The 25,819-nt window shown below is 41.0% G+C and overlaps 1 protein-coding gene across 1 annotated transcript; it reads right to left on the reverse strand.

The window, feature by feature from the left end:
* Nucleotides 1-1,678: 1,678 nt before the first annotated feature.
* On the reverse strand, nucleotides 1,679-13,040 carry ZNF518A (zinc finger protein 518A). The gene is made up of 3 exons (XM_077350214.1): nucleotides 12,773-13,040; nucleotides 9,491-9,615; nucleotides 1,679-6,974 (listed from the first exon to the last, which is right to left on the reverse strand). Exon 3 carries the CDS (start codon nucleotides 6,867-6,869, stop codon nucleotides 2,349-2,351), a length of 4,521 nt encoding a protein of 1,506 aa, XP_077206329.1. The 5' UTR covers nucleotides 6,870-6,974; nucleotides 9,491-9,615; nucleotides 12,773-13,040; the 3' UTR covers nucleotides 1,679-2,348.
* Between the last annotated feature and the right edge of the window lie 12,779 nt (nucleotides 13,041-25,819).

The following is a 25,819-nucleotide window of genomic DNA, read 5'->3' on the forward strand; positions in this document are numbered from 1 at the left end:
AACTGATTCATCATCTTAAAATTCTTTTGGTAAACTAATGCTGTAGCTATATATTTAAGCAGAAGTGTGTTCAAGTGATTAAGACCAAGACTGATTTTTATGGTTAAATTTTAGCTACAAATTCTTAATACCAAACTATTTCAATTTACAATAAAGGCATGTGATTTACCCATCACTTTAAATATCCAGTATAAACACAATACATATCTAACAAACATTTTAACACCAAAATGCAGCAGGGGAGTTCTTAAAAGGCAATTCTGAATTGCACTTCTTGTTCATTATTTTCCTGAGACACTTTATATTTAAACACTTAAAACAATAATATTACAAGTATGAGACCGTGTTACTGTTCAGTATACTTGAAATTTTCCCTGCTAATTTAATAGAGGTTGGTTCTCATAATCAAATAGAGCTAATTTTTCTACATATACCTGGTATGCAACAAGTCATGATTGCTTAGTTGCCTTCCACCACAGAAATTAATTTTGCATAGGCATTATTTCTACTAATAATACATAGAGGATAATTCCATATAGTGTCTATTCAAGCTACAGTTACTAAGGAGGGATTCCAATATGGTGGAAGACTTGAAGATGTGTGGACATTTTTCCAACTTGGAGGGCAGAAGAGGAATGAAGACTGGTGCAGGCTGTACCACATTTATTTGAACATGGTATCTGAATATGCCATGCCTGAATATCCTTATTCTTTCATGTCAATGGCCCATTATGCATGGGGGGGATAGCGCGCATTCGGGGTGAAATGGTGACAACTAAAATCACCAATAACGCACGGAGCCGGCTGCAACCGGCTGCAGATTCGGTGCATGCCGCCAAAAAAGCCGCGTTAGCGAAACACGGAAACACAGCTTCCGGGTGACTGGGGCGCAACCAGAAGCGGCGCCCGGGTCGCCGCGTGCATAATCGGTTACTCTGGGTTTTGCCGCCATTGCGTCCCGTCCCGTGCATAAGCAGTTTGCTTCGCTTCTTCCCCCTCTGCGTTTTCCATGTAACCCGAAATCGCTGTTCCGGCAGCCATGCATAATGGGCCTATAAGACAATATTTTTAAACAGACAATACAATTCAGTTCCACTGCTACATTCCCACCCTGAGGGATGCAAGTCAGAGCTCATCAGTGTTGCTGTGCTTAGCTTTCTCATCAGGAAGTAGCTTAATAAAGTTAGAGATCCTATTTTGCATAGAGAAAAGTTTAAAATATTTTGACTGAATGGAGCCTTTAGGTTAGATGGTGAATTGACATAAGAGCCTGAGCAAAAACAAAACACCCATCTGTACAACACAACCACTAGTGCTGTCTTGCCATTAACTCTTAATTAGTGGATAACTGTCAAAATAATTTTCATAATTTAGGTCAGGACATACAGTCAACATGATAAAAACAGGCTTTCTGTCTGAAACAGAAAGGTTCCCAAACAAGGAAGACATTTTTTTTTGCAAAGTACCAAATGCTCCACAGGAATTGTGTGAAGCATTAATGTTCACAGTAAGAAAATCCAAGCATTCATAATGTAAGAAAAACCTGATAAAGTCTCCCCCCCCCACCACCACCACCATACTGAACACTGAAAGTCAATATCTGATTTCTAGGAAACCCAACCCCCCAAATAATTCTGAAACACCACATATATTGTGAATACACTTCCAACCAACTTCATTCTTAGGCTTAAACACAGTAACATGTTTATTGATTTATATGAAAAATACTCCACTAAGAAAGTAGACAAACTGCACAGAAATAGTACAAGTGTCATGTGCATAGCAATATAGCTTAAAGCATTCACATATGGCTTTGTTAAAAAGAAATTGTTAGGAACCCTGGCCCTATGTGGACCTATGGGTATACAGTTGACACAAAGTAAACTGCTTCACATCTTTTAGGCACTTGCTAACAACAGTGTTCAATCCCTGGAAAAGAAAAAAAATTGTTTTTTTTTTAAGATCAAGGAAAAATACGGCAATAGCTGTGTGTAGCTGAAAAACCATTTTTAGTAGTGCATGCACAGAGCTGGAAAAATACAATTCCTGTGCAAGATTTATAGCAAATAACTGAAGTACAAAAATATGTACACATTTTGATTTTAAATATATACAGAACAAAAAGCCCTGAAATTCATTTCCTAAATAAAAATATATGACATGATAGTAGTAACAAAATGCAATTTACACTGCAATTGCAACTATTTAATTTAAATTCATACATGTTCATTTTAGGTGCTACCACAAAATTTTCTCTTCCTTTTAAAAAATGCAGTTAGTACATTGCAGTCATCCAAAATCTGTAGTCAGATCAACTTTGTTTTGCCTTCTTCACTACCCATAATAAATTACGCTAGCAAATTCCAGTCTCGAGTGGCTTCCATTAGATGACGCTGCCCATGCCCCACCCAGTTGTCCTGATTGTCAAATATCCTCCCACAAAACCAGCAACTAAATTTCATTTTCAGCGTATTATCAGAGGTAGTTTTTACGATCTGATAATTGTTTTTGCTAGTCTTCTTCAGTGTTAATTTTAAAACAAATCTCTCTTTTACAGGACTAACAGGTTTCAGCATTCTGCGCTTCCTTCGGGAGAAATCATCAGTAATTATGTACAAACTGTTACTATAATATGCCGGTTCCAGAAGAGCATTAATAGTTCTCTTTGACAAAGAAACCTTTAGCACATGTCCTTTAAATTTAGCAATAGTCTTCATAACATTTACAACTTCTGGAACATCAGCATCAGGATGATTCAGTACTACAACTGGCTGATTTCTTCGAGGGCATTTGATAAGCTGTTTAGAATTAAAAGGAAGCAATTTTAGAATCCGCACTGTCTCTTTTGACACTTTTTGTCTACAAGGAGCCTGAATCAAAGATTCCAATTCACTGATATCAATTTGATTTCTTTCTTTACATTTCCGATGCAACATTTTCTTTCTAGGGTATTCCTGAAGGTCATCCTTAGCTTTCCGTTTCAAAATCCTATTCTTCTGTGAAGCAGCAACAGTAGAAACTTTAACATTAGTTTGCTTTGAATGCCGCTTAGGTTTGGAAATTTTGTTTGTCACAGTCCCTGTTAACATTTGGCTTCCAAAATCGCTCCCTTTCTTAGTCACTGTTTGCATTGACTCAGATGGACACTTCTGTGACCGGGTCTTCACATGTTTGGAAGAATGTAGGGATTCTACAGAAGTCAAAGGATCCCTGGATTTACAGCTTGACAAACAGGCATTTGCTGGCATCAATCTACCTGGTAAGATTAAGGCATCACTAGAAGAAAAAGCTGTCTTTTTTTGCTCTAGTGCAGGGCTATTAAAGGAATGCATATTGTTGAACTGTAAAGATGACGCAACACTGCTAACTGGTTGACAATTCTCTGCAGCAGGAAAGGTCTTAATTTTCAAAAAAAGCTTTTGTTGCATTGCTCCTGGTTTCTTTGGTTCAGTATTTTTAGTACAAGCAGTATTATGAAAAACATGGTTCTGTACTAGAGACTTGTTTGGCGACATACATTTCAGAAAAACTGCTTGTCTGCCATTGGGCAAAAGTGCATAAACAGGTTGTTCTTGTCCAATCTCCTGTTGTTTTCTTGACTCCAAAGAGTCAACTTTACTGCCTTGATAACCTGTTAGTATTTTCACAGAGGAAATGCCACTCTCATGACGGTCACCTGAATTAGCAAGATTAAATGGTTCCTTATGTGACATACCAACTGATGAAACACTTACTGCACCACTGCATGCACCAAAAGCATTTTTTACACTTCTGGAGCTGCCTAATTTCAACTCCATTTGTGATGAAGATACTGCTTCTTTAGCACACTCTTTCGAGGGAAATTGGTCTAGAACCTGAGAATTATTTTCAGTGGCATTTGCAATTGTTCCAAGTGACCCACTACCAAATGTCAAAATCATTCCGGGTCCTTTGTTTAAAAGTAAAGATGTAGGTCTTGTTGCCTGAGTATTTGAAGAACTTACGTTCGGAGAAGGCTTTCCTGTAATAACCTGTAATCCTTGTTGGTGGGCAAGGCGCAAAGGTACAAAAAACTTAGATGGAGATGACTGAAGTAGCACTGCTTTCTTCTGTTCTGGAAATGATGGACAAGTAGCATTAGGACCTTGGATGGTGTAGTGCAATTTATCTTTTGCCAGCTGTTGTGTTATAATTGTATCTGTCTGCATTTTAAGCAATGCACCAATTCCTGATGTTCTTGGAGTTAACTGTACTTCTTGTGTTCTAAGAGGTGCTATTGGGACTCGTCTTTCATTCCTAAAATATACATTTTCATTACTCCTGTTGCAGTTCAGATTTAGCTCTCTTTTGAATGTAGCAGAGTGGGCAAAGCTGGACATAATTGTTTGGTCCTTGAAGGGTGTAAATCTTTTGCAGTCTGAACTATTTGAAAATGATTTATCATAATCTGTTTTTATGAGCCTCTGCGGTTGAATAGTTGGTTTTACTTTTAACACATCTTGTAATGACTGGTTTACTTCTGGTGACAAATAATTGGATGCCTGATTACTCTGCAATGAAAAAACTGATGTTATTTTAGGCATACATGAATTAATACAATTAGAGGCATTGTCTTGTTTCGATTTTTCAGCTACATGTTCCAATACTTGATTTACCCTGGTATTCAAATATCGCTTGCCATCATGATGATTTTCTGTACAACACTGTCCATCAATAGCATATTTGGACTGACCGGTTGAAAATACTGGAGCATTTTTTGTATTTACATTGCTATACACAAGTGGCACTGAAGATCTTTTTGCTAAATTTAACCCTTCTGCAGACTGTGGAAAACATGCTGTGGTTTCATCGACAGGGCTGCTTTGGACAGAAAAGGTCTTGCTGGACATAAGCTCCTTAGATTTATCCAGAATGCCTATTTTAGAGTAATTATGGAAAGGCAATGTTGTTTGATTAGAAAAATCATTGGGATAATAGACATTATTGTGTTTACTGTTACTGTTCGCTTCACCATTCAGTATTTTGAATTCTGAAGGAAAAGTTTTTTTCATGGGGTCATAATGGAGCATATTTGTGCCAGGAGAAGAAAATACCTGAGGATGATCTTGAGGTATACTATTCCTCCAGGAAACATTATTAGTTGCAGTCTGTGGCAGCAAACCAGAACCAAATGTGGCAGTATCAGTCTTCACTGGAAAACGAGTAGCATATTTTCCTACCACCGCAGCAGGAGGTACAACAGCTTGAGGTGTATCCCAACTGAAGTAACTGTTACTTTCTTGCTTTATTTTTCCTGAATGTTGATTAGAATGTTGATTAGAGAATGCAGGTGTTAATGAGTGAACAGAATTATTTGTAGACATTTGTTGATTACTTTCATGAGGTCCAGCACCTGAATGTAAGCTGAAGTTCTCAGTTGTTTGCTGTAGACATTCTGTTGAACTATCTTTAACCCCATCTATTTTATTTCCTGCCGGCAATTTCGGTTTATCTGAGGGTAGAAGTTTTATTACTATATGTTGCTTTCCATCCACTATTTTGAATCCCATAAATTTAGCACTGTAGTTTGCTGGAACAGATATTTTATTATTTTTCACCATCAACACTGTAGGACCATGAACAGCTTTTTTCAACAATCCCAGTCCAGAACATAATCCATCTTCTGCTCTATTGTACTGTAGTGCTGTAGAGGATTTTGTCCCACTGTGGATATGCTTTTCACCAAGAAAAATCTGGTCTTCATTTAACTGCAACTCTTTTGCAGGCTGGTTTATCTCTTCAGACTTAGGCTCTATTTTATTTGTATCTGCAACAACTTGTCCATCTTCTTCAATTCCACAACTGCCATTGGTAATTCTTTTGCGTCTCCATAGTGCCTTTCTTGAGGCCCCTGTTTTGTACCTTTTCAAGATAAGTTTAAGTCCTGCTGAAGTCTCCATCTTCTTTTCACTGTTATCTGTATCCATTTTATCTTTTGCATAGAGGTGGTCTCTGTGCAAAGCAATAATATGTTTTAAAAGATAGGTTTTTCGTGATGCCATGTAATTACAATACTGACAACTGAAAGGAAATGTGCCAGTGTGTGAAACAATGTGTTTGTGAAACTCTTCTTTTGAGAAACTTACATGTTGACATTTATCACATTTATACTGTATTTCATTGTGCCTATGAATATGCTGAACAAAGGTACCAACATCCCGGGTAGAAAATCTACACCTTGCACATTGAAAATGACCATTCACACAATGTCTAGATGTAAAATGTTTTGTCAAATCCAGCAATGTGTATCTATTTTCATCATTACAGATTTCACATTTCACTAAAGTGCTACGATGTGTCCGACGGTGTTGGTTAAATGACTGAAAGTCATTAGCTGAAAAATTACACATTTCACAGGGGTAAGATGGCAACTCTCCATGGTGCAGCAGCTGAAAATGTTTCTGTAAATCATTTGGGCTGTATCGAATGTTGTTTTTGCATTTTGTACAGCTAAAATTCAGTATTTTTGCAGATGTTTTCAATCCCTCTTCATGGTATAGTTCTGGTTTACTTTGTGGAGCAAAAATCTCAGAATAATTTGGATCACTACCATTTGGATCGCTATCATCCTCTTGCATGAAAAACACAGTTGCAGGTTTCTCTTTACATTGAAATACTCTCATGTATCTGTCAATTTCATGTTTAGCTGTCACTTCGTTGGGGATATCTACCCTGGGCAATTCTATTTTCACATTTTTCAATCCATAGGAGAGAATGTCTGAACTTGCAGGCTGAGGTGGAGATATCTGAACAGCAGTTTCTGATACTGGATCACACAGTCTATCGAACACATTATCTTTTAATAAGCTTGTATTTTCAATGTATAAGGACTGTTCCTGTTCACATGACATTTTAAAAAATATTTTAGTGTACTGTATTTTTTCCTTTAAGTATACTGTCTTCTGACTTTGTGCTGAGATATTTTCAGAGGTCCAGTTTTTTCCAACTAAGTATACCTGAAATAAAAAAGTATAAAGTTAATTTTAAAAGACTTTACAGGCAAAAAGATCCTAACACCAGATTCGCATTTTAAAATCTATTTGTGTACTAAAGTGGCAATAAAAAATAAAGTTGAGCCCAACTATTAAAATGTTCAATGTAACTTCCTTCTCTCTGTTGCATAGTCACTTCTGATTCAGCAGTTTAGATATTATAGTTGAAACTTGCATGATGGAAAGTAACTAAAAGTTTTAGTGGCTGCCATTCTGTCCCAGATTCCCAAATTACTATGCTCCTCTTTCATATGCCTGTTTCTCATACATCAGCCATTCTCATCATTGGCTAGAGCTATGAAGCAATACATCCTTGACTGTTGCTGTTCACTCCAAACTCTGCTGCCTCCATAGTTCCTCCTCCCAGACAATTTTCAAAACTAGATACATAAAGCTACTTTAGTGGCCTTCCTTCTCCAAACTATTCAGTCGGTACTTCGTCATCTTCATTGGTTACCAGTCTGTTTCCAGATTAAATTCAAGGTACTGGTTTTAACCTTTAAGGCTATAGGCAGCTTGGGCCCTGCTTATCTGGGGGCCACCTCTCTCCTTATGCCCCCTGTAGGGCACTTAGCTCTGTAAATATGAATTTGCTGGCTGTTCTGGGCCCCGAGGATGTTTGCTTGGCCTCGACCAGGGCCAGGGCTTTTTCGGTCCTGGCCCCAACCTGGTGTAATGAGCTCCCTGAAGAGCTACGGGCCCTGCAGGAGATTTCAGCATTCTGCAGGGCCTGCAAGGCAGAGCTCTTCCGCCAGGCATATGGTTGAGGCCACGGTAACGTCCTGGAGTTACCATCAGCAGGTCCCTTAACATCAGTTAGATCAAGACCCTCACTCCCAATGAAAGAGTTCTGGGCTCCAGTCAGACAGTGGGAGAGGTTTTGGGGGGGGGGTAGAACTCTGTATCGCCATCTTTTAATGTTAATGTCAAAATTTATTGTATACTTTTAAGGGGTTTTAGGGAATTGGACTGTTTTTTATTGTTTTATTGTAAACTGCTGCATGTCTGAATGGAGTGCAGCAGTATATAAATACGGAAATGAATAAATAAATAAAATAATCAGTAAATGCTGATTTATGCCATACCTGGCAGAACTTGAGAGAACAGACACTGACACCACAGAAACAGTGAGATCCTAAGGAGAGTTACACCATTCTACCCCCATCAATTTCTAAACACTTAGAAAGGCACATTTATCATATTGCATGCATTTAGTATAGCCAGGAGATCCTAGGATTGTCTGGCAGCCAGTCAAGAGACTTTGGAAATGGTGTGCCGTTGTCTACCTCTGCGGCATAACCCTAGTGTTCCTTGGAAGTCTCCCATCCAAAAACTTGACAACACCAACCCTGCTTAGCTTGTGAGATCTGGTGAGATCAGGCTTACCTGAGCTATCCAGGTCAGGGTAGAAATGCATAAATCCTTTTAGGATTGTACTCTAAGTTGTACAAATGAGTATCCATGAAAAATGCAATTCATAATTCTGATTTCTACCAAAATAAATTATTTGTTTTTCAAGATGAAACATATCAGGAGGAATAACAGCCAAAGTGCAGAAACTGAATCAATACAACACGTGGCAGGGTAAAATATACATAACCGAAAATTAAACTTATTTTAAAAGCTGTTATATTATGCCCACAACTACTTATCAAATTCTAGGGCAAATATATTATGCAGCTAGTACACATAGGACATGGGAGGCAGGTATTTAACAAGGACATGGTATCAGAACGAAGGGCCTTCTTATGCTGAGGAAAATTCTCTTTCATCAGAAAATTAACTAACAAGAGACCTGTCTTCTCAAAATTTATTCCCCTGGACAGTACTGAATGACAAACGTTTCACTGAGAAGACATTGTCTATTACTAAAGCAAGGATGCCTAATGAGACGGTGTCTCCAACATACATGACTGATATCCACCCCCAGCACAGCAGAAACGAATTGGTGCTCAAATCATATTGATTTAATATTAATTTTGTTTGCTCACGATATCCAGTATAAGGTCCTCAAACACAGTTGATATGCTTAGCTGAAATAACACGCATGCTATTTCCCCAGTGATCCAAATTATATAACAAGAAGATAAAATATACTGCTGAATACTGAGGTGTGACACATTAATCTTGCTAATAAACTATGTTGTTAGGTACGAAGTCGTGTCCGACCCATCGCGACCCCATGGACAATGATCCTCCAGGCCTTCCTGTCCTCTACCATTCCCAGGAGTGCATTTAATACATAAACTATAAAAATTATCAAACCCACAAAAAGGTTTACTAGCCTACCTCCCTGCATGTGGCACTCATCGGTGACCTCAAAGAAGGGTGGAGGGGGTCCAATAAGGTACTGTATAGCTGAATCAAATTTTTATTTAATACTGACAAACAAACCAAGCTGACACAAACATAATGCATATATTTTAAAACAAACTTCCCACATAATAAACATTAACGTCAAGAATTGTCATAAAACTTACTCTTTAAGGAAAGGCTATTCCATTCTTCAGCAACCTGTTCAGTATTTTTCTTTCCCAACAGATGAAAGGCATAAATGCAGGGCTCAGGAGAAGACAAATTCAACAGAAAGATGTACCTTAAACGCCTGCAATACAGAAAAGGATTTTTTAAACCCTCAACACAAATATTTATGAAAAATATACACATTCTAGAGTCACCACCATTTGTGATCTAATCTTATTGTAAATTCAACCAATCCTAATATCATCTGTACCACTATATATTTCTGGTAAGGGATTGGAGGGGGAACTGCTCTCATGGCTTAAGCACCATTCAATGCTTAACACCCACTCAGGGTAGCTGTCCCACCCGTGAGTGCCTCCTACTCCAACCGGCTTGCCTGTCTGTCCAGTAGCAAGCCAATCAATTTCTGTCTCTCACACCTGACCATCCCCTCCTTCTTCAACTTCCCTCCAAGGCTCTTAGCTGCAAATCCCTGCCGTGTGAGAGCTACCTCTACCGGTGAATTTTCTTCCTGGGGGTCTGAAGCCTTTCCAGGTTCTGGGGGGAGGGAGAGGCCATCCGCAGATTTCTTCCACCCACCCCTCTAACCTAGTGCCCATTGTATTCCTGAATGCAATGGGCTTTGTCCCTAGTTTTACCATAAAGCTGATCAAACGGGATTTAAAAAAAACTCCCTGGCACCTGTTTGACAAGCAAGATTTTGCTGCTTGTTTAATACTGCTTTAAAAAAAAAACGGTTCTGGTTCTGGTGTGTGTCTGTGTATGTGTATGTGTGAACTGCTTTCCCTGTCCCAATACTAACAAACAATGGTCATCAAAATAACTGCTATGACTACAGTAAGAATTCTAAATAGAACTAAGTAGATACAACTATTGCCAAGTTTTACAAAGAAATGTTGTCCTAGATCTTGCTAATTTATATATATATTATAATATATATATATGTGTGTGCCTTCCACTTTGGTATGGAAACCTGGTTTTGTTGACATCCACAATTTGCTGCTTTGTACTTCATATATTCTTATTTGGACCCCCAGAAGTATAAACACGTCCCATCACATAAATTCCATCACATAACAGCTGGAAAGTTTTACTTAATACAGTTCCATTTGCACAAAACATACTGTAAGCACTGATTTTTCAATTGCATAGGTACAAATCCAAAGGAAATTTTAGGTAGTCAATACAGCTCAGTTTGGAAGATAGATATGATTTGACAGGACAAGGCCATAGGGGAGATGCTGAAATATAACTTATGTTACACTTTGTACAAGAAGAAATACATTAATCTTGACAGTGCATGTGTGGCCAAACTATGGTTGATGCTGATAGGGGCTCATTATAATTTTGTCTGTGGACATCTGGAAATGCTACCCATGAAGACGTCTTCGTGACAAGATTGCTTACACAAGAAAAATCATTCCACTGGATCCAACCCATTAGTTTTCAAGCAGCATTATGGTGGAAGAGGGATTAATTATTAGTTATATAATTTATCCCAAGTTATAAAACTGTGTTTGCGATGTTTAAAGCTATCTTGCCAGCTTAAGTGGCACAAAACCACTAGTTCTTTAAATCTATTCAACCCCACATTTGAATAAGGTGTTTCACTCAAGTGTAGGGTCTGTCCAGATAACACCTACTAGAACTTTGTATGGGCTGTGAACATACATAACCAGAAGCATCATAGAAAAACATGACTGTGAGGTCATGTTGGGATCAGTGGAAGATCTGCACAGGTTGTTGTGACTTGCTAGGATTTAAGAATGGTGCACCCACTCTTCATAACTTGAAATATCTTGTTAATATATAGAATCTAGTAATCGAGTTGTTTAAACATGAGAAACAAACCCAGTCCCTCAGTCTTGCAAGTATTCATCCTCTCTGTTTAACATTATAAACTGTATTTAGTCATCCAGGTAATTTTTTTTTAAATTGCAGGTCTAGAAATGATTTCTCAATATAAATTTCCCCTATTTTATGTATTCAGGAAATATCGTATGAAATAAAGTATTATTTGAAATATAACACAATTTTATAATTGTATCTTCATATACAAAACACGATGTTTTTTGTACGCATTAAATGCCATCCCTGTCCAATTTTAACTCTCAAAGATTATCACTAAGCCTAAGTGAGCATAATAAGCACATTTCCTGTGAACGGTGTCTTTATACTATTGCCAATATAGAGAGCTACCTTGATTTACCTTAGCTATACATGGTTTTGAGCAGTGTTAAGCATACTATTTAACTTCAGTGGTAGGATGAACAATATCAATGTCACTATCCAAGCTCATGACAGAACTCATTAGTCTGCTTGGGGCATCATATAATAACCATGCTTGGTCATGTTGATGAGAAGCCACATCCAAGACAAGATGGAGGTCAAGACAGCGCTTCCATGTACACATACTCTTGTGTGTGTTTTACAGTCCTTTCCCTATTAACTTGTATACCTAGCCAGTAAGAGTGGGCAACCAGGGCGGAACAAGACAAGTCCTCATCCAAACTCAAGACATGTTGGGGTCTGAAAACCAATATACTGGTCTGTCCCATTGTCTCAAGGTATTTAACAATGGAGAACCAATACTGAGGAAAATAAAGAATCAGTGCATGAACCAGACTGGGCAACACATTTCAAGTTGAGTTTCCTAGGTGACACAAGAACGTGGTTTCTCTAGTGAGGGGAGAAACACCCTCCCATGATAGGCATCAACCTGTTACCTTCAACCCCCAACGAAACAGGAGGTCCAGGTAGAGAAAACAGGTAATATAGGTAAGATCTTCACTACACACGCGCCCCCCACGCCCACCCCGCTTCTAGTGTTGTTGTTCCCAGCGTCGCCCCCTGCTCACGAGTGAAGGAAAGGGGGACATTCCTTCTCCCTCTCAAGCCGGCGGAGTGATACACTGGCTTGTTGAACCCCGACACGGCGGAGTACGAGGGAAGGCGCGAGGAGACTAACTCCAAGTCTTCACAGCCTTTCTTTCTCTTTTTGGGCAGGACGGACCCAAGACAGGGTCCACGCGAACTTTGCAGGACCGAAATGCAAGAAAGAGCGCGCGCGGGACTATTTAACGCCTCGGCCCAACAAGAGGGTGGCTTCCTGCCCCGACCCGTTTAAAGTCCTACCCCCCCCCCCACGGCTGGCAGCGAGGACGTTGACCCGGCAGGCGGCGGGGAGACCCTCCCGCCCCCTCTCCTTCCACGGCCACGCAGGGGTTCATCCCGCCAACCCCCCGCCCGCCAGGCATAGCGCTGTGCGCTGAGGTTACCTTGCCCGTCTCCATAGTCCGACGAGTCACTATTGGCGGCCATTACGCTTTCCATCCGGGGACTGCGGGGAATTGACGAGTTCAGCAATGGAAGGCGGGGTGGAGTGACTGTGGCGGAGGGATATGTGCCGCGCGTGGGCAAGAGGACGGGGGCCCAGCGAAGTTTGTGGGAGCGGTTGGCGACCCCGCGGCCGCCGCGCCCTCGGTCTCCCCCCCCCCCTCCCCCGACCCGGGTTGTCCGCGCGCTGCGGACTGGGCTGGACCCTCCCTTCGCTCTCCCGCGCTGTTAAAACTGCGTTGCCAGCAGCAGTTGAGCGGGCAGTTTCTGCAAAAGTAACGAAGGCAGACACACTGCCTGCTTCACCCAACACCCGAGTCCCTCCTCTTCCTCCTCCCCTTGAGTGTGTGTGTGTGTGTGTGTGTAGCAGAAAGAGAGACTATGGGCTCAATAACACAATGCATGACATAGACCAAGCAAAGAGGCACCTAGGCGCTCCTGCCCACCTCCTGATGGGTTGCCAATGAAATGGCCTCTTTTCTTGTAGACAGGCTCCCACCACCAGAAGCATCATGTCCTCCCTCAGTCAACCGAGAGTGATGACATCACCATCGTCCCCTTGCTCATCAGTCAGCCACCCTTGGCTATTGTTTGAAAGCCCCCACCACCGTCTCATATTAGTAATGTAGGACTCAGGTTTCTGAGCAAATAATAGCCCTTCTGTGTACAAAGGGGGGAGGAATAGGTCCCTTCCCCCCCCCCTTGCTCACAACACATCTTTCCTTGAACTAAGATTTGTTTCACTTGATTGATATTCTAATCCATGATGAAACAAGGAGAGAGGGGGGAATGGTCACCGCCTCGAGCAGTTTATATGCTAGTTCTAAAAACAATATTGCTTTTGCTTGCAGTCAACAACAGGAGGGAGAAGGGAGCTGTTCTACTAACTAGGGTTAGTGAGCCAAGAGAAAAACTGCTAGGAGATGAGATTACATTTTGTAAAAAAAAAATGTAAATACGTCACACAGGAGAAAGAACATGAAAATATGTAATATCCAATGTTAATGTTCAGTTATATAATATATATATATAGTTATATAGCTACAGGACAAAGACAGCTCAGCTCATACTTCTTGTTGACTGAGTCAGGGTCTCTCATGCCTCTGCTCTTCACAGGATAAAGCTGGACACCATGCCTGAGCTCTTCCATACTGGCCAAGTCTGATGCATCTTTGCCTAATGAGACACTTCTCTGGCCAAGCCAAGCACTGATGTGCCCATGCTCTTCATCATGACTGCACTGGGGCCAGGCTGGCATAGAGTGAAGCAAGGTCCCACTGAGTTTGCTCTCCTTTTCAGAAGATGAAGTTGAGCACCCATTCTTGAAGCAAATTAAGTTCACCATGGATAACAGAGAAAGCACATTGGAACAGAAACATCCTTATATATATGCTGATGAGGTCAATCATCCTATATCAGAATTCCCAAAGTACCCACAGACTCAAAAAAGCTGGAAACCTCTGAATTAAGGTAATAAGAATATCTTAATGGCCACTTTTTATCATTGAATTCTAAGTAATCAACTAGTACATAAAGATCATGCTGGCTGTTTAGACCAGAAAAAAATTAGACAGTAATCAACAGAGAGTCCAGAATGAAACAAGGAAATATATATACTTACAAGACTTTTACAATACACTGGAAAATTGATCTTGTTGCTTTCTTTTTAGATGTAACAGTTTGTTATTTAGAATTCAATTATTAAAAAGTAAGTATTGAGACAACTTGGGGCAAGATTCAGAAGTGCAGCAAAACAACCCACAGGCACTTTTATTACCTTAATTCATAGGCCTCCAGCCTGTGGCCCTTTGCAGGGGGGTGGGCAGTGGCACAACATAAAAATGGCTACTGTGAGGGGGTTTCCGCATAGCAGGTTATCAGTATTTTCCCTGCTCCAGACCTCCATGGCATCCATTCCCATTCCCAACACTGTACAGGTTTCTCAGTTGTATTTTTCACATTGACAAACTGATATATCATGATAATAACAATCTATTAGTTCCCAGCTTTCTTTTTTAAAGTTTGGAAGGAAAATACATATCCAAAACAAAGGTGGGTAGAGACTACTATAACAATATGTCAATTGCCAATTTTTTACTTAAAAACACTCTGGCTGAGGAACATTGTTACCATGGGGAAAGGACACAGGCACCAATGTAGGCAAGACCCAAAAGATCCAGACTTTTCCATCCCTTCCCCCCAACCTTTACTGTGATCTTTCACAAATTAATGCAGCAAGGCAGTTTTTGGAAAGATGACAGAAAAGATCAGGGAATCCCAGGAAATGGGGGAAGTAGAAACAATAAAGAGACTAACAAGGGAAACAGCCACAAAATAGCTACAACTAGAGGAGGAATAAAACACAAAATGGCTGTCACCTTGTTTCACTGTAAAATTAACATATTGTTTAAAATATTCTTTGAGTATACACACAAAATAACTATACCCATTGAGATAGCTAACAAACCCTCAATAACCAGCATCTGCCTTCATTTTCTAGGCATCTAAACACAATTATTAAATATAAATTATTAAAATTCTTCTGGCTGTCCCCCTTTACAGGGGAGCATATATTTTTACCTGTGTGATTACTTCTACAAACAACAGTTGGTGTTATATAAGAATCATCATGCTTGAGAAAAAAGCTCTTGGCACATGTGCAATGTATAGTAAGAAAGAGGTCATGGCCAGATTTAGACTAGAAGACAAATTATTTTTTAAACGTGAACAAAATTTGATGCATTGCTGTTCTCACTGATGTCCACCTGGTTTTTAAACACAGAAATTAAAATGGAGAAAGGCCTGAAGACTTCAGTGGATCTTCCATTTAGGTGTGTTGAGAGTTTCATTGATGTAATAGCCCAATCCTGTTTAATCAGAGGCAAGTTCCACTCTTGTTTTAGTATACTACTTCAGTATTTGCACATGTAAGAGTTTTTTACCTACAACTGCTATCAGCAGTATACTGTAAACATCAACAGCTCAAGACCGATCTGCACTGTGGTACAAAGATGATGCAAGAAACCCCTAACAAAAAGACTAACCTCATAGTGGTATATAGCAGGAAGAGGAATTCAATAAAGAAGAGGAATTAAAACAGAGAGATGAAAATGGGAGGGGGAGTATAAAACATACACGGGAGGAGAATGATGCTCACACACACAAGAAGCTCCCTCAGCAGGGGAGAACAAGGGATGAAAGAAAGGTTTAATCCATTTCTTGAGCCTATGCAGATGGCTTTCCTTATATAGCCCTCTGCCACCTCAGGGCTTCTTCTTCAGAGAGGGAAGGGCTTTTCTCCCCCATTCTCCCCTCCCGCACAGGCCAGGCAAGTTGCTCTTGTCCCCTGTAATGGCAATGCCTGGGACAAGAGTAACTCAGCTGGCCTGTACAGGTGGGAGGGCTCTTTTCTTTCTTCTTGGGTTGCCTGGCTCACCCTGGCCACTGGTGGAGGATGAGGGGACAGGGTTGCCAGATCCACCTTAGGAAATTCCTGGACATCTGGGGGTGGAAACTGGGAAGTATGAAGCCCTCAGTGAGGTGCAATGTCTTAAAGTCTACCTACCAAAGCAGCCATTTTCTCCAGGGTAACTGTAGTCTGTAAATGAGCTGTACTTCCAGGGGATTCCCAGGTCCCATCTCTAGGCTGGCATCCCTACTTTCTCCCCACCCCCAGTGCCAAGGGTGAAGGAGGTGAGCATAGGAACTAATGGTCAAAACAGGTGTCAGTGTACCTGAAATCACACAGGATAATTCTTCATGCTGTGACTTCCGTTGCTGCTCAGGGAATGTTTCTTTAATGGCAAAGGCCAATCGATTGCAAAGAAAGCCCCAACCAGCCTGCCCATTTTCTTAGAATGTTTGGCAGGCCCAAGGAAGGAGGCAGTGGGCACTGCATTGGGGACAGATAGTCTGTGTAGACCATGATTCTGATCTCCTTTGCATAATATGGAAGTCTTTGATCACAGATTTGGTGGCAGTCCTTCTAAGAACACCTGGTTTAGGACAACTTGAGTTAGTTCTGAATCGGCTTGATAAATAGAGAGGATATGGTGCACTTGACAGAGGATTTTAGTCTTGGTTTTTAGGATCCCTTATTCTGGCCTGTGGTGCAAAGAAAGTCTGTTGTGGACCTGGAATGCGTGGTTTGGGGAAAGTTTGCTGAAATCATAGGCCTTTTGAAACCTTGCTTTTCAGGAATTTGCCAGCTTCCCTCCTTGGGGTAGCCCTGTATGAGTTTAAGAGTGTACATCACTTGGCACACCTGAGAAGGGGGATCAGTCAGTGATTAAATAGCAGAAGAACTCTGCTGAATTTCCTATGCATTGTTTAATTCATCTATTTGGATGGCCTTAGGGTATAGGTGGAGCTTTTTTAGGAAAGTGTGGTATTAAGCCTGCTTTCTGCATGCTTCCTGTTCATCCATTGGATTTTGAGTGTGTAGGATTTCAGGTTGAAGGACATTATTATTTTGATGAAACCTTTCCAATGGGTGCATCATTTCCCATTTGGCTTCTGAGCATTTCAGCACCAAGTTGGAGTGGACATTTCCCCAGAAAGTGGGGTTGATAAGCCTGACCTATTATTTGGATAATTTTTATTTGCAAGCCCCTATAATTCTGGGGGATATGTCTGGTTAACAGCAGGTTATATAGGACCTACTTGAAGAAGTTCCCATAGTGAGAAAGCAGAGCCACGTGGTATAGTGATTAAGAGCAGCGTAACTCTAATCTGGAGAACTGGGTTTGCTTCCACACAGCCAGCTTGGGCAGTTCATGGTCCTATTAGAGCTGTTCTCACAGAGCAGTTCTCTTAGAGCTCTTTCAGCCCCACAGGGTGTCTGTTTTGGGGGGAAGAAGGCAAAGTGTTTGGACCCCAGTAGTAAAAAGCAGAGTTTAAAAAAAAACATTTCTCTCTCCCCTTCCATCAGAAGGCCCATTGCGATGCTTGTCTTCTGAGTGGAGCAGTGAAACTGATACTGTTTCCTAATCCTGTCGCCTCTCTGGAATAAATTAGATAAATATGAGGTATTGAATCAATAGTTTTCACTGATTCTCCCTTCCTGCTGCAGACTTGCCTCATGTCATCTTAGAGTTCCCTATTTCCCATTACCAGTGTCCCATGGAGATCTGTGAGCTGCAGTGAGAGGGAGAAGGCAGGAAATTTCTGTGCCATTGATCAGGAATTTAGTCCAGATCCAACCCAGGGTATTGCTCAGCTAATAGCTGTGTAGCAACAGAAAACAGGCACACAAGCAGGGCATTTTAATTTCACTTGCTGTGTTATTGCCCCTGGGTAGGTCTTTTGTAGCATAAAATGTTAAGGTACCATATTATAAAATTCTGGTCACTGGGCATACAGAGGTGGATGGTTTAGTTTGGGCACAATTTTGGAGTGTTTCAATGGAATTTCCTTCTTGGGGCAGCAACTATTACTAAAAGAAAACTTCCAAGTGCATTCTGATGCTACTGGCAACCACAGTTTTCATGCTTTATTTTTGTCTGTCAAGGGTACATATATGCACAGCATTGCAATGACAACTGGGGAAAGGAAAGCCTCTTCAAAGACTTGATATTACTTCAGCTTTTCCCTGTAGTGCTAGTAATTCATATGTGGGTAAATTCCTTTAGAAAGCCATAGTCCTGTTTAAGTGTGATCATGCAGTGGTTGTGCCTGTGATTATCTACCAGCCTTCATATAATGCAAGGGTGGTATAGTTGACTAGGATGCTAGTGTTACAGTGTCTCTACAGAGTATTTTGTTCAGAACCCTAGGAGTGTTGCTGAGTCTGGGATAGTGGCATAGTTGATACGTTGTCACATTTCCAGAAGCAAAATTGTTGCAATTAAATTCATTCCAATACTGGAGGATCTGTGACACCTCAGGAACTGGAAGTAGGCCAAGCTGTAAGACTTGGGCGACTTTTGAAAGCCAGCGGTGTATAGGTTAAGGCTTCTAATCTGGAGAACCGGGTTTGTTTCCTCACTCCTCCACAAGATGTCAGCTGGGAGACCTTTGGCCAGTCACAGTTCTCTCAGAGCTCTCTCAGCCCCACCTACCTCACAGGGTGTATGTTGCAGGCAGAGGGAGGGAAGGAGATTGCAAGCCACTTCAAGTAGTGAAAATCTGGGTGCAAAAAAACAGCTCTTCTTCTTCACTTCCAAAAGGACGTGGGCAAAAATGAAAGGGTACAGAGGAGAGTGACAAGAATGATCCAAGGCCTGGGGACCAAGCCCTATGAGGAAAGGCTGAGGGACTTGTGAATGTTCATCCAAGAGAAGAGGAAGTTGAGGGGGGACATGATTGCTGTCTTTAGGTATTTGAAAGGTTGTCACTTAGAGGAGGGTAGAGAAAGGTTCCTATTGGCAGCAGAGGATAGGACCAGCAGTAATGGGTTTAAACTGCACGTAGAACGATATTGGCTAGATATGGGGGGGAGGTGGAATTCACAGTCAGAGTAGTTCAGCAGTGGAATTGACTGTCAGGAGGTGGTGAGTTCCCCATCAGTGATAGTCTTCAATCAGTAGCTGGACAAATATTTATCTTGGATGCTTTAGGACAGGGGTAGTCAACCTGTGGTCCTCCAGATGTCCATGGACTACAATTCCCATGAGCCCCTGCCAGCAAACGCTGGCAGGGGCTCATGGGAATTGTAGTCCATGGACATCTGGAGGACCACAGGTTGACTACCCCTGCTTTAGGATACTCCTGCACTGAGCAGGGAGTTGGACTAGATGGCCCCTTCCAACTTTATGATTCTTTATTTTATCAAGCAACATGTTGGTTGAGAGCATGCTGGGCCCTTGCTGTTGATCATATTAGGCAATATCTGGTTCACCTCTGTAAGAACACTTTAGCAATGAAAACCTTAAGGAAATATCTGGCAGCCATTACTTTCAATGCCCAGGTTGAGGGAGATGAAAGGCACTACAATAAATCTTAGTTAGGATACTTGATGGCTGGTCTAAGATGTATGATGCCAGGCACTCCTTAACCGCAGAAGTAATGAGAATGTTGGTTCAAGGTTTTCCAGAGAATAGGCCTCAGAGGACTTTGGCCCAGCATTGTGCACCAGGAAGCTTTCAGCTCACACCCACTAAGCTCTTCCATCTTTGGAGGAAGAGTTAGTGATTCAGGGCTGCACATGTTGACATGGCCAGAGTCCCATGCTTTGCATTTCAGCATGGCAATGACATGCTATTCAGCATGGCAATGACATGCTATTGATGCATTATCAGACTGGAGCCAGCTGGGTGACCTTGGGCTAGTCACAGTTCTCTTAGAGCTGTTTCTCCCAGAGCATTTCTCTTATAGCTCCCTCAGCCCTACCTACCTCACTGGGTGTCTGTTGTGGGGAGAGGAATGGAAATATGTTGGTAAGCCACTTTGGATAGGGAAAAACAAGGTATTAAAAACAGCTTCTTCTTCTAAAAGAAGATTAGCTGTTCCCAATCCAAACCAGGAGACATCAGATATTGTAGGTAAAATCACTAAAGTGCAGTGAGTCTCATATAAGGCTAGTAAGGTTTTGGAGGGTGAAAGTTGCAGCCAGGTTGGAGTTGCCCAAATGAAAGCTGTCTAGTAAGGCTGCCTGCCCTTAAAACATTTATTTATTTATTTATTTGTTTGTTTGTTTGTTTGTTTATATTTCTATACCGCCCATTCCTTGTAGCTACATTGAATACTGAATAACTCTTACATGGAACAATGAACTCTTACATCTCAGCATACTCTAATACAGAGAGCATAGATAAACCATTTAAATAAACTAGTTAACTCCACATTGTGTTGTTTTGTGTCTTCATCTGAGGGAGAGATGACATAACCAATGTCAAACATCTAAATATATTTCTTCAAGCTGGAGTTTGAAATAAAGGTTGCTACTGAAGATACTGAAATCAGGGTTTGTACTTGATTTTTTTCCTTTTAAGGAAATGTTTTAAGAATCATCTATTAGTCTCAATATTTACTGCTTTCTAGTTATAAAACTTATGCTGGGGCACACTTTTTTGTCCAAGAAAGGCTATCACCAGTGCAATATCAAGAGTGAGTTACTTTCTCCAGCAGTTCTGTGTGCTAAAAGTTATCATTCTGTTTAGTGTTTGCGGGTATATTATGTGGTTTCATCCAGATTGTCTTTGCAAAGGAGCACAGAAACGGGAAACCGTAGAGTGAAGAAGAAGAAGAAGAAGAAGAAGAAGCAGCAGCAGCAGCAGCAGCAGCAGCAGCAGCAGCTTACAATCGCCTTCCCTTTCCTCTCCCCACAACAGACACCCTGTGAGGGAGGTGAGACTGAGAGAGCCCTGATATCACTGCTCGGCCAGAATAGTTTTATAAGTGCTGTGGTGAGCCCAAGGTCACCCAGCTGGCTGCATGTGGAGGAGTGGGGAATCAAGTCTGACTCACCAGATTAGAAATTGGCACTCCTAACCATTACACCACGCCGGCTTGGTGAGGACCCACACCACTATATTCTGTACAAGTTGCAGTTTCCAGGTCAGGGTCAAGGGCTGGCCTGTGTAAAGCGTGTTACAGTAATCTAATCTGGAGGTGACTGTTGCATGGATCACTGTGGCCAGGTGTTCCAGGACCAGGAAGGGCACTAATAGCGTTGCTTGGCAAAGCTGGTAAAACACCAGTGACCTGAGTCTCTATGAACAGGGACGCATCAAAAAGCATGCCCAGATTTCTAGCAGATTGTGTAACCGTCAGTTGCACACCTTCTAGGCAAAACAGCTGCACTTCCTCTCCTGGACCTTTCCAACCTAGCCACAGGACCTCAGCCTTGGAGGGGTTGAGTTTCAGGTAGCTCTGCTTGATCCAGACCATCACTGCTTCCAAGCAACTGGCGAATGTTTCCGCAGGTAAGTCCAGGCATCCATCCACCAGGAGGTAGAGTTGGATGTCATCCGCATATTATTGGCACTCAAGCCCAAATCCCTGGACCAGCTGGGCAAGGAGGTGCATAAAGATGTTAAATAAAATGGTGGACAGTACCTCACTCTGTGAGACTTGATAAGGGAGCTGGCAGTGACGCAACTGTTTATCTTCCACTGTGACCCTCTGTCCATAACCCTGGAGAAAAGACAATAAAACCAGAGTCCAGTAGCACCTTTAAGACCAACAAAGATTTATTCAGGGCGTGAGCTTTCAAGTGCAAGCACTCTTCGTCAGTCTATGATCTTCTTACATGACAGGGAATATATAGCAAAAACCAGTTCTGTTACTTCAGTAGTCTGTGTCACAACCAAATACAGCCAATGATAATCCTTTGTCAAAATAGCCAATCAATCCCCTAGAATTCAGTGTACTTTACAAAGAGAAAACAAAATGCTGCTATTATAGACCAAAGGCTATCACCTCCCCATATGTAGCTTGTTCTATACAACTGTGAGACATTCCTCCCAGGGAATTGCTGGTCACTTCCCAAGGCCAGGGAGTCAAACTCAAAATTCCATTACAATGCCATATCTTACAGTCACATTATCACAAATAAAATACAAAGTGAGGAATATGGATACACTAGTTAAACAAGGTTAGCATGAATAGTGAGATAAAAAGCCTTTGTCCCTATTGAGTCCTGGGTATGTCATAGTATTGAGTTTTGTAATAACTTGCATTTCTGCAATCTCCCTTTCTAGCCTGTTCTTGAAGTTCCTTTGCAATACAACATCTACTTTCAGGTCCGTTATTGAATGCCCTGGAAGGCTGAAGTGCTCACCCACAGGTTTTTCAATTTTGTGGGTTTTGATGCCAGACTTGTGCCCATTAATTCTTTTCCGTAGGGTTTGACCTGTCTGCCATATGTAGAGAACAGGGGGGCATTGTTGGCACTTGATGGCATATACTAAGTTGGAAGATGAGCAGGTGTATAGGCCTTTGATGACATAGGTGATGTTGTTAGGTCCAGTAATTGTGGCACCGCAAAGTTGGCATCTTGGTTTGTTGCAAGCTCTAGTACCAGTGTCCATGTTCACAGGAGATGCTGCATTGTTGTGGGTGAGGAGTTGTTTGAGATTGGGAGGCTGTTTGTGTGAAAGAAAAGGTTTACCCCCAGTGCTTGGGAAAGAGAACTGTCATTATTCAGTACAGGTTGTAAGTCACTGATGATGCATTGTACTGTCTTGAGCTGAGAGCTATATGTAACCACTAGTAGTGTTCTGTTGTCTTCTAACAGGTTTTCTCTTGGTATCTTCTGGTTTTGTTAATCTGTTCCTTGACCTCACTGGCTGGGTATTTTAGTTCCAAAATTTAACAGAATTGATTTTTGCTATATATTCCCTGTCATGTAAGAAGATCATAGTCTGATGAAGAGTGCTTGCACTCGAAATCTCATGCCCTGAATAAATCTTTGTTGGTCTTAAAGGTGCTACTGGACTCTGGTTTTATTGTGCTACTTCAGACCAACACGGCTACCCATTTGTATCTATCCCTGGAGAAAGAAATACAGCTACAGAAGGGCTGTCTCCCATATTCCAGTGTTGGGGAGGTGGCAAGCTTAGCCTGCCTTTCTGCTTATCGTCTACCACGTCGAACACTGCCATGAGGTCTTACAACATGAGCAGTGCCGAAAAGAGTATAATTTTTACGAGTTGGATTACTTCTTGCAACAAAAATTTTGTACGCAGCTCAGATTTTCAAATCTCAAATCATCTTCCAGGACTAGATGATACTGGACTTGAAATAAATTTTACAACTGGGCGTCATCATCACCGCAGGCATCGCCATGATTTCCCTGTCTATTCGAAATACAAATGTAATTTAATAAAATTCCTGGTGTCTTGAGAGAAATTAATACATATTATCTCTAATTTATTATAGAAATTTGGCAAAGTGGATTCACACTGTGTGAAGTACATTGCTATATCCTTGCCAAATCGACCTGTTTTTGTTGTATATCTGTAATTGTTATATTTTTATCATTATTCCTGGTAGAATGAATAACAGCCTCTGCTGAGTATTCTCTCTACGGCACAATCATTAGATCTAAAATTTATTGACTCTTACTCAGTTGGGACCTTAATGTGAGCAGAAAGAAAGCCTTCCCCAAGCCCCATGTGAAGTCTGCTCCCTCCAGACAGCCAATCACCTTTTCAGCATCAAGCAAGACTATAATTGTTTGCAAACAATTCTTTTGAGAGTAATTAACACTATTAAGAGTTCTATCAGCTATCTGCCTAAGTGGAATAAAGCTGGTTTGATCATAATTGAAGCACTGAATTATTTTGTTTCATCCAGGTGGCAGAAAAGCCATAAAATGGCATCTTGTTTTAGCAATACAATGTTACCAGCATTTTGTTTTGTCTATCTTTGAGAAAATACAACAATCCTCACTGCTAGCTAGGTTTTAGGGGTAGCAACATCTTCTTGTAAGCCAAGATTGGAGTAAATTTATTTTAGCCAAGATTGGAGTGAATTTATTTTTTTTATAACTGCTGGGAACTCTCTTTGTTCTATTCAACTCCTGTATTTTCCTCTAGAAAGACTGATGCATCTGGACTCTTTACATTCTCTTTGAAATTATGAATTCAAGCAGTGTTCAGATTTTCTCCAGTATAGAAACAGCCAGAACTGTGGGAAAAGACATCAGCAATGTCTTTGGACTTAGAAATTATCATTATCATGCTTTCTCAGGAATACAACAATCCTACTTTCATGTTTTAGATACTATAAGCTACTAGGCTTCCCCCCAGTATTTTTGCCTTTGTACATGGCTTTTTAATTTCATGCATTTCAATTGTATCTCATTACATTATTTTATTAATTTCCACATTTCTGACTAAGGGTGCTTGCACTCGAAAGCTCACGCCTTTATTAAATCTTTGTTGGTCTTAAAGGTGCTACTGGACTCTGATTTTATTGCACGTTTCTTGTGTTCAGCTTCTAGATTTTAATATTTAATAGAATTTCTGATTTTTCATGTTCTCTATTATAGTGAGATGCGATTGAAATGAATTTACCTTGGACTACTGAGCCTTGATTGTAAAACCTTTCTGCTTGTGAATATTGAGTATTATGACAGATATATATTAAATACCTTCGTTATTCTCTTTTACTATTAATATAGCTTGTTGTGTTGTGCCCCTTAATTTTTAACACCATTTGTCTGAATTTTGAATGTGTTGCAAGAAATTGCCCACCCAGGACCTTCTTGGTTACAGATACCGGTGTATTGGTTTTCGGGTCTCTTTTCCCTGGACTGGATTGAGACACATTGCTTTTGTTCCCAATTAGACCTAAGAGTTGCCCCTGGACTCATAGAGCTTGGGGGTAAATTCAGGGTGGGGGAAAATTCAGGGGGGTGGGGGGTAAATTCAGGGGGGGCAGCCTACCTTACTGGGAGTCCAGGCTTAGCCCACCTTTCTGTTTTGTAATTTTAAATCCATGACATGCATGACCCAGGGAGACTGGGAATCAACCTCCCTTGGGGTTGCTACACTACCACTTTTTAAATGTTCAAATTAATTTCAGATTTTCTTCTAAAAACAAAATCCCTGCTCCTGCACATGCAGCTGGGTGACCTTGAATTTATCACAGCCCTGATAGTGCTTTTCTCACAAAGTAGTAACATCAGGGTTCCCTCAGCCCCACCTGCCTCATCAGGTATATGCTGTGGGAAGAGGAAGGGAAGGTGAGTGTAAGCTGCTTTGAGACTCCTTCTAGTAGAGAAAAACAGAGTATAAAAACCAACTCTTCCTCTTCTATTTGGTATAATTTCTTCTCAGAGTCTAATATATTTGTCACTGTTATTTTGGGGGTGTTTCTGCAGGGTGTTTCCTTGATAAATTTCAGCGTCTTGTAATGAAAGTACACCTTTATCTCTGTCCCGTGTAGAACTTTCTCTCTGGATCCACAGCAGAGGGAACAGACTATAATAACCTTGATAGTTATTACAGAGAGGTCCAATCTTAAACACTCTCTTATTAATGGACAGCACCCCTTCTACCCATGAAAAGTGTTCTACCCATGTAGTGATTACTGAATCAGGA

This window comes from Paroedura picta, chromosome 8 (genome assembly GCF_049243985.1).
Source record: "Paroedura picta isolate Pp20150507F chromosome 8, Ppicta_v3.0, whole genome shotgun sequence".
NCBI lineage: Eukaryota > Metazoa > Chordata > Lepidosauria > Squamata > Gekkonidae > Paroedura > Paroedura picta.

Excerpts from the sequence above, each read along its gene's own strand:
- ZNF518A (XM_077350214.1), bottom strand. The coding sequence starts at position 6,869 with ATGTCATGTGAACAGGAACAGTCCTTATACATTGAAAATACAAGCTTA.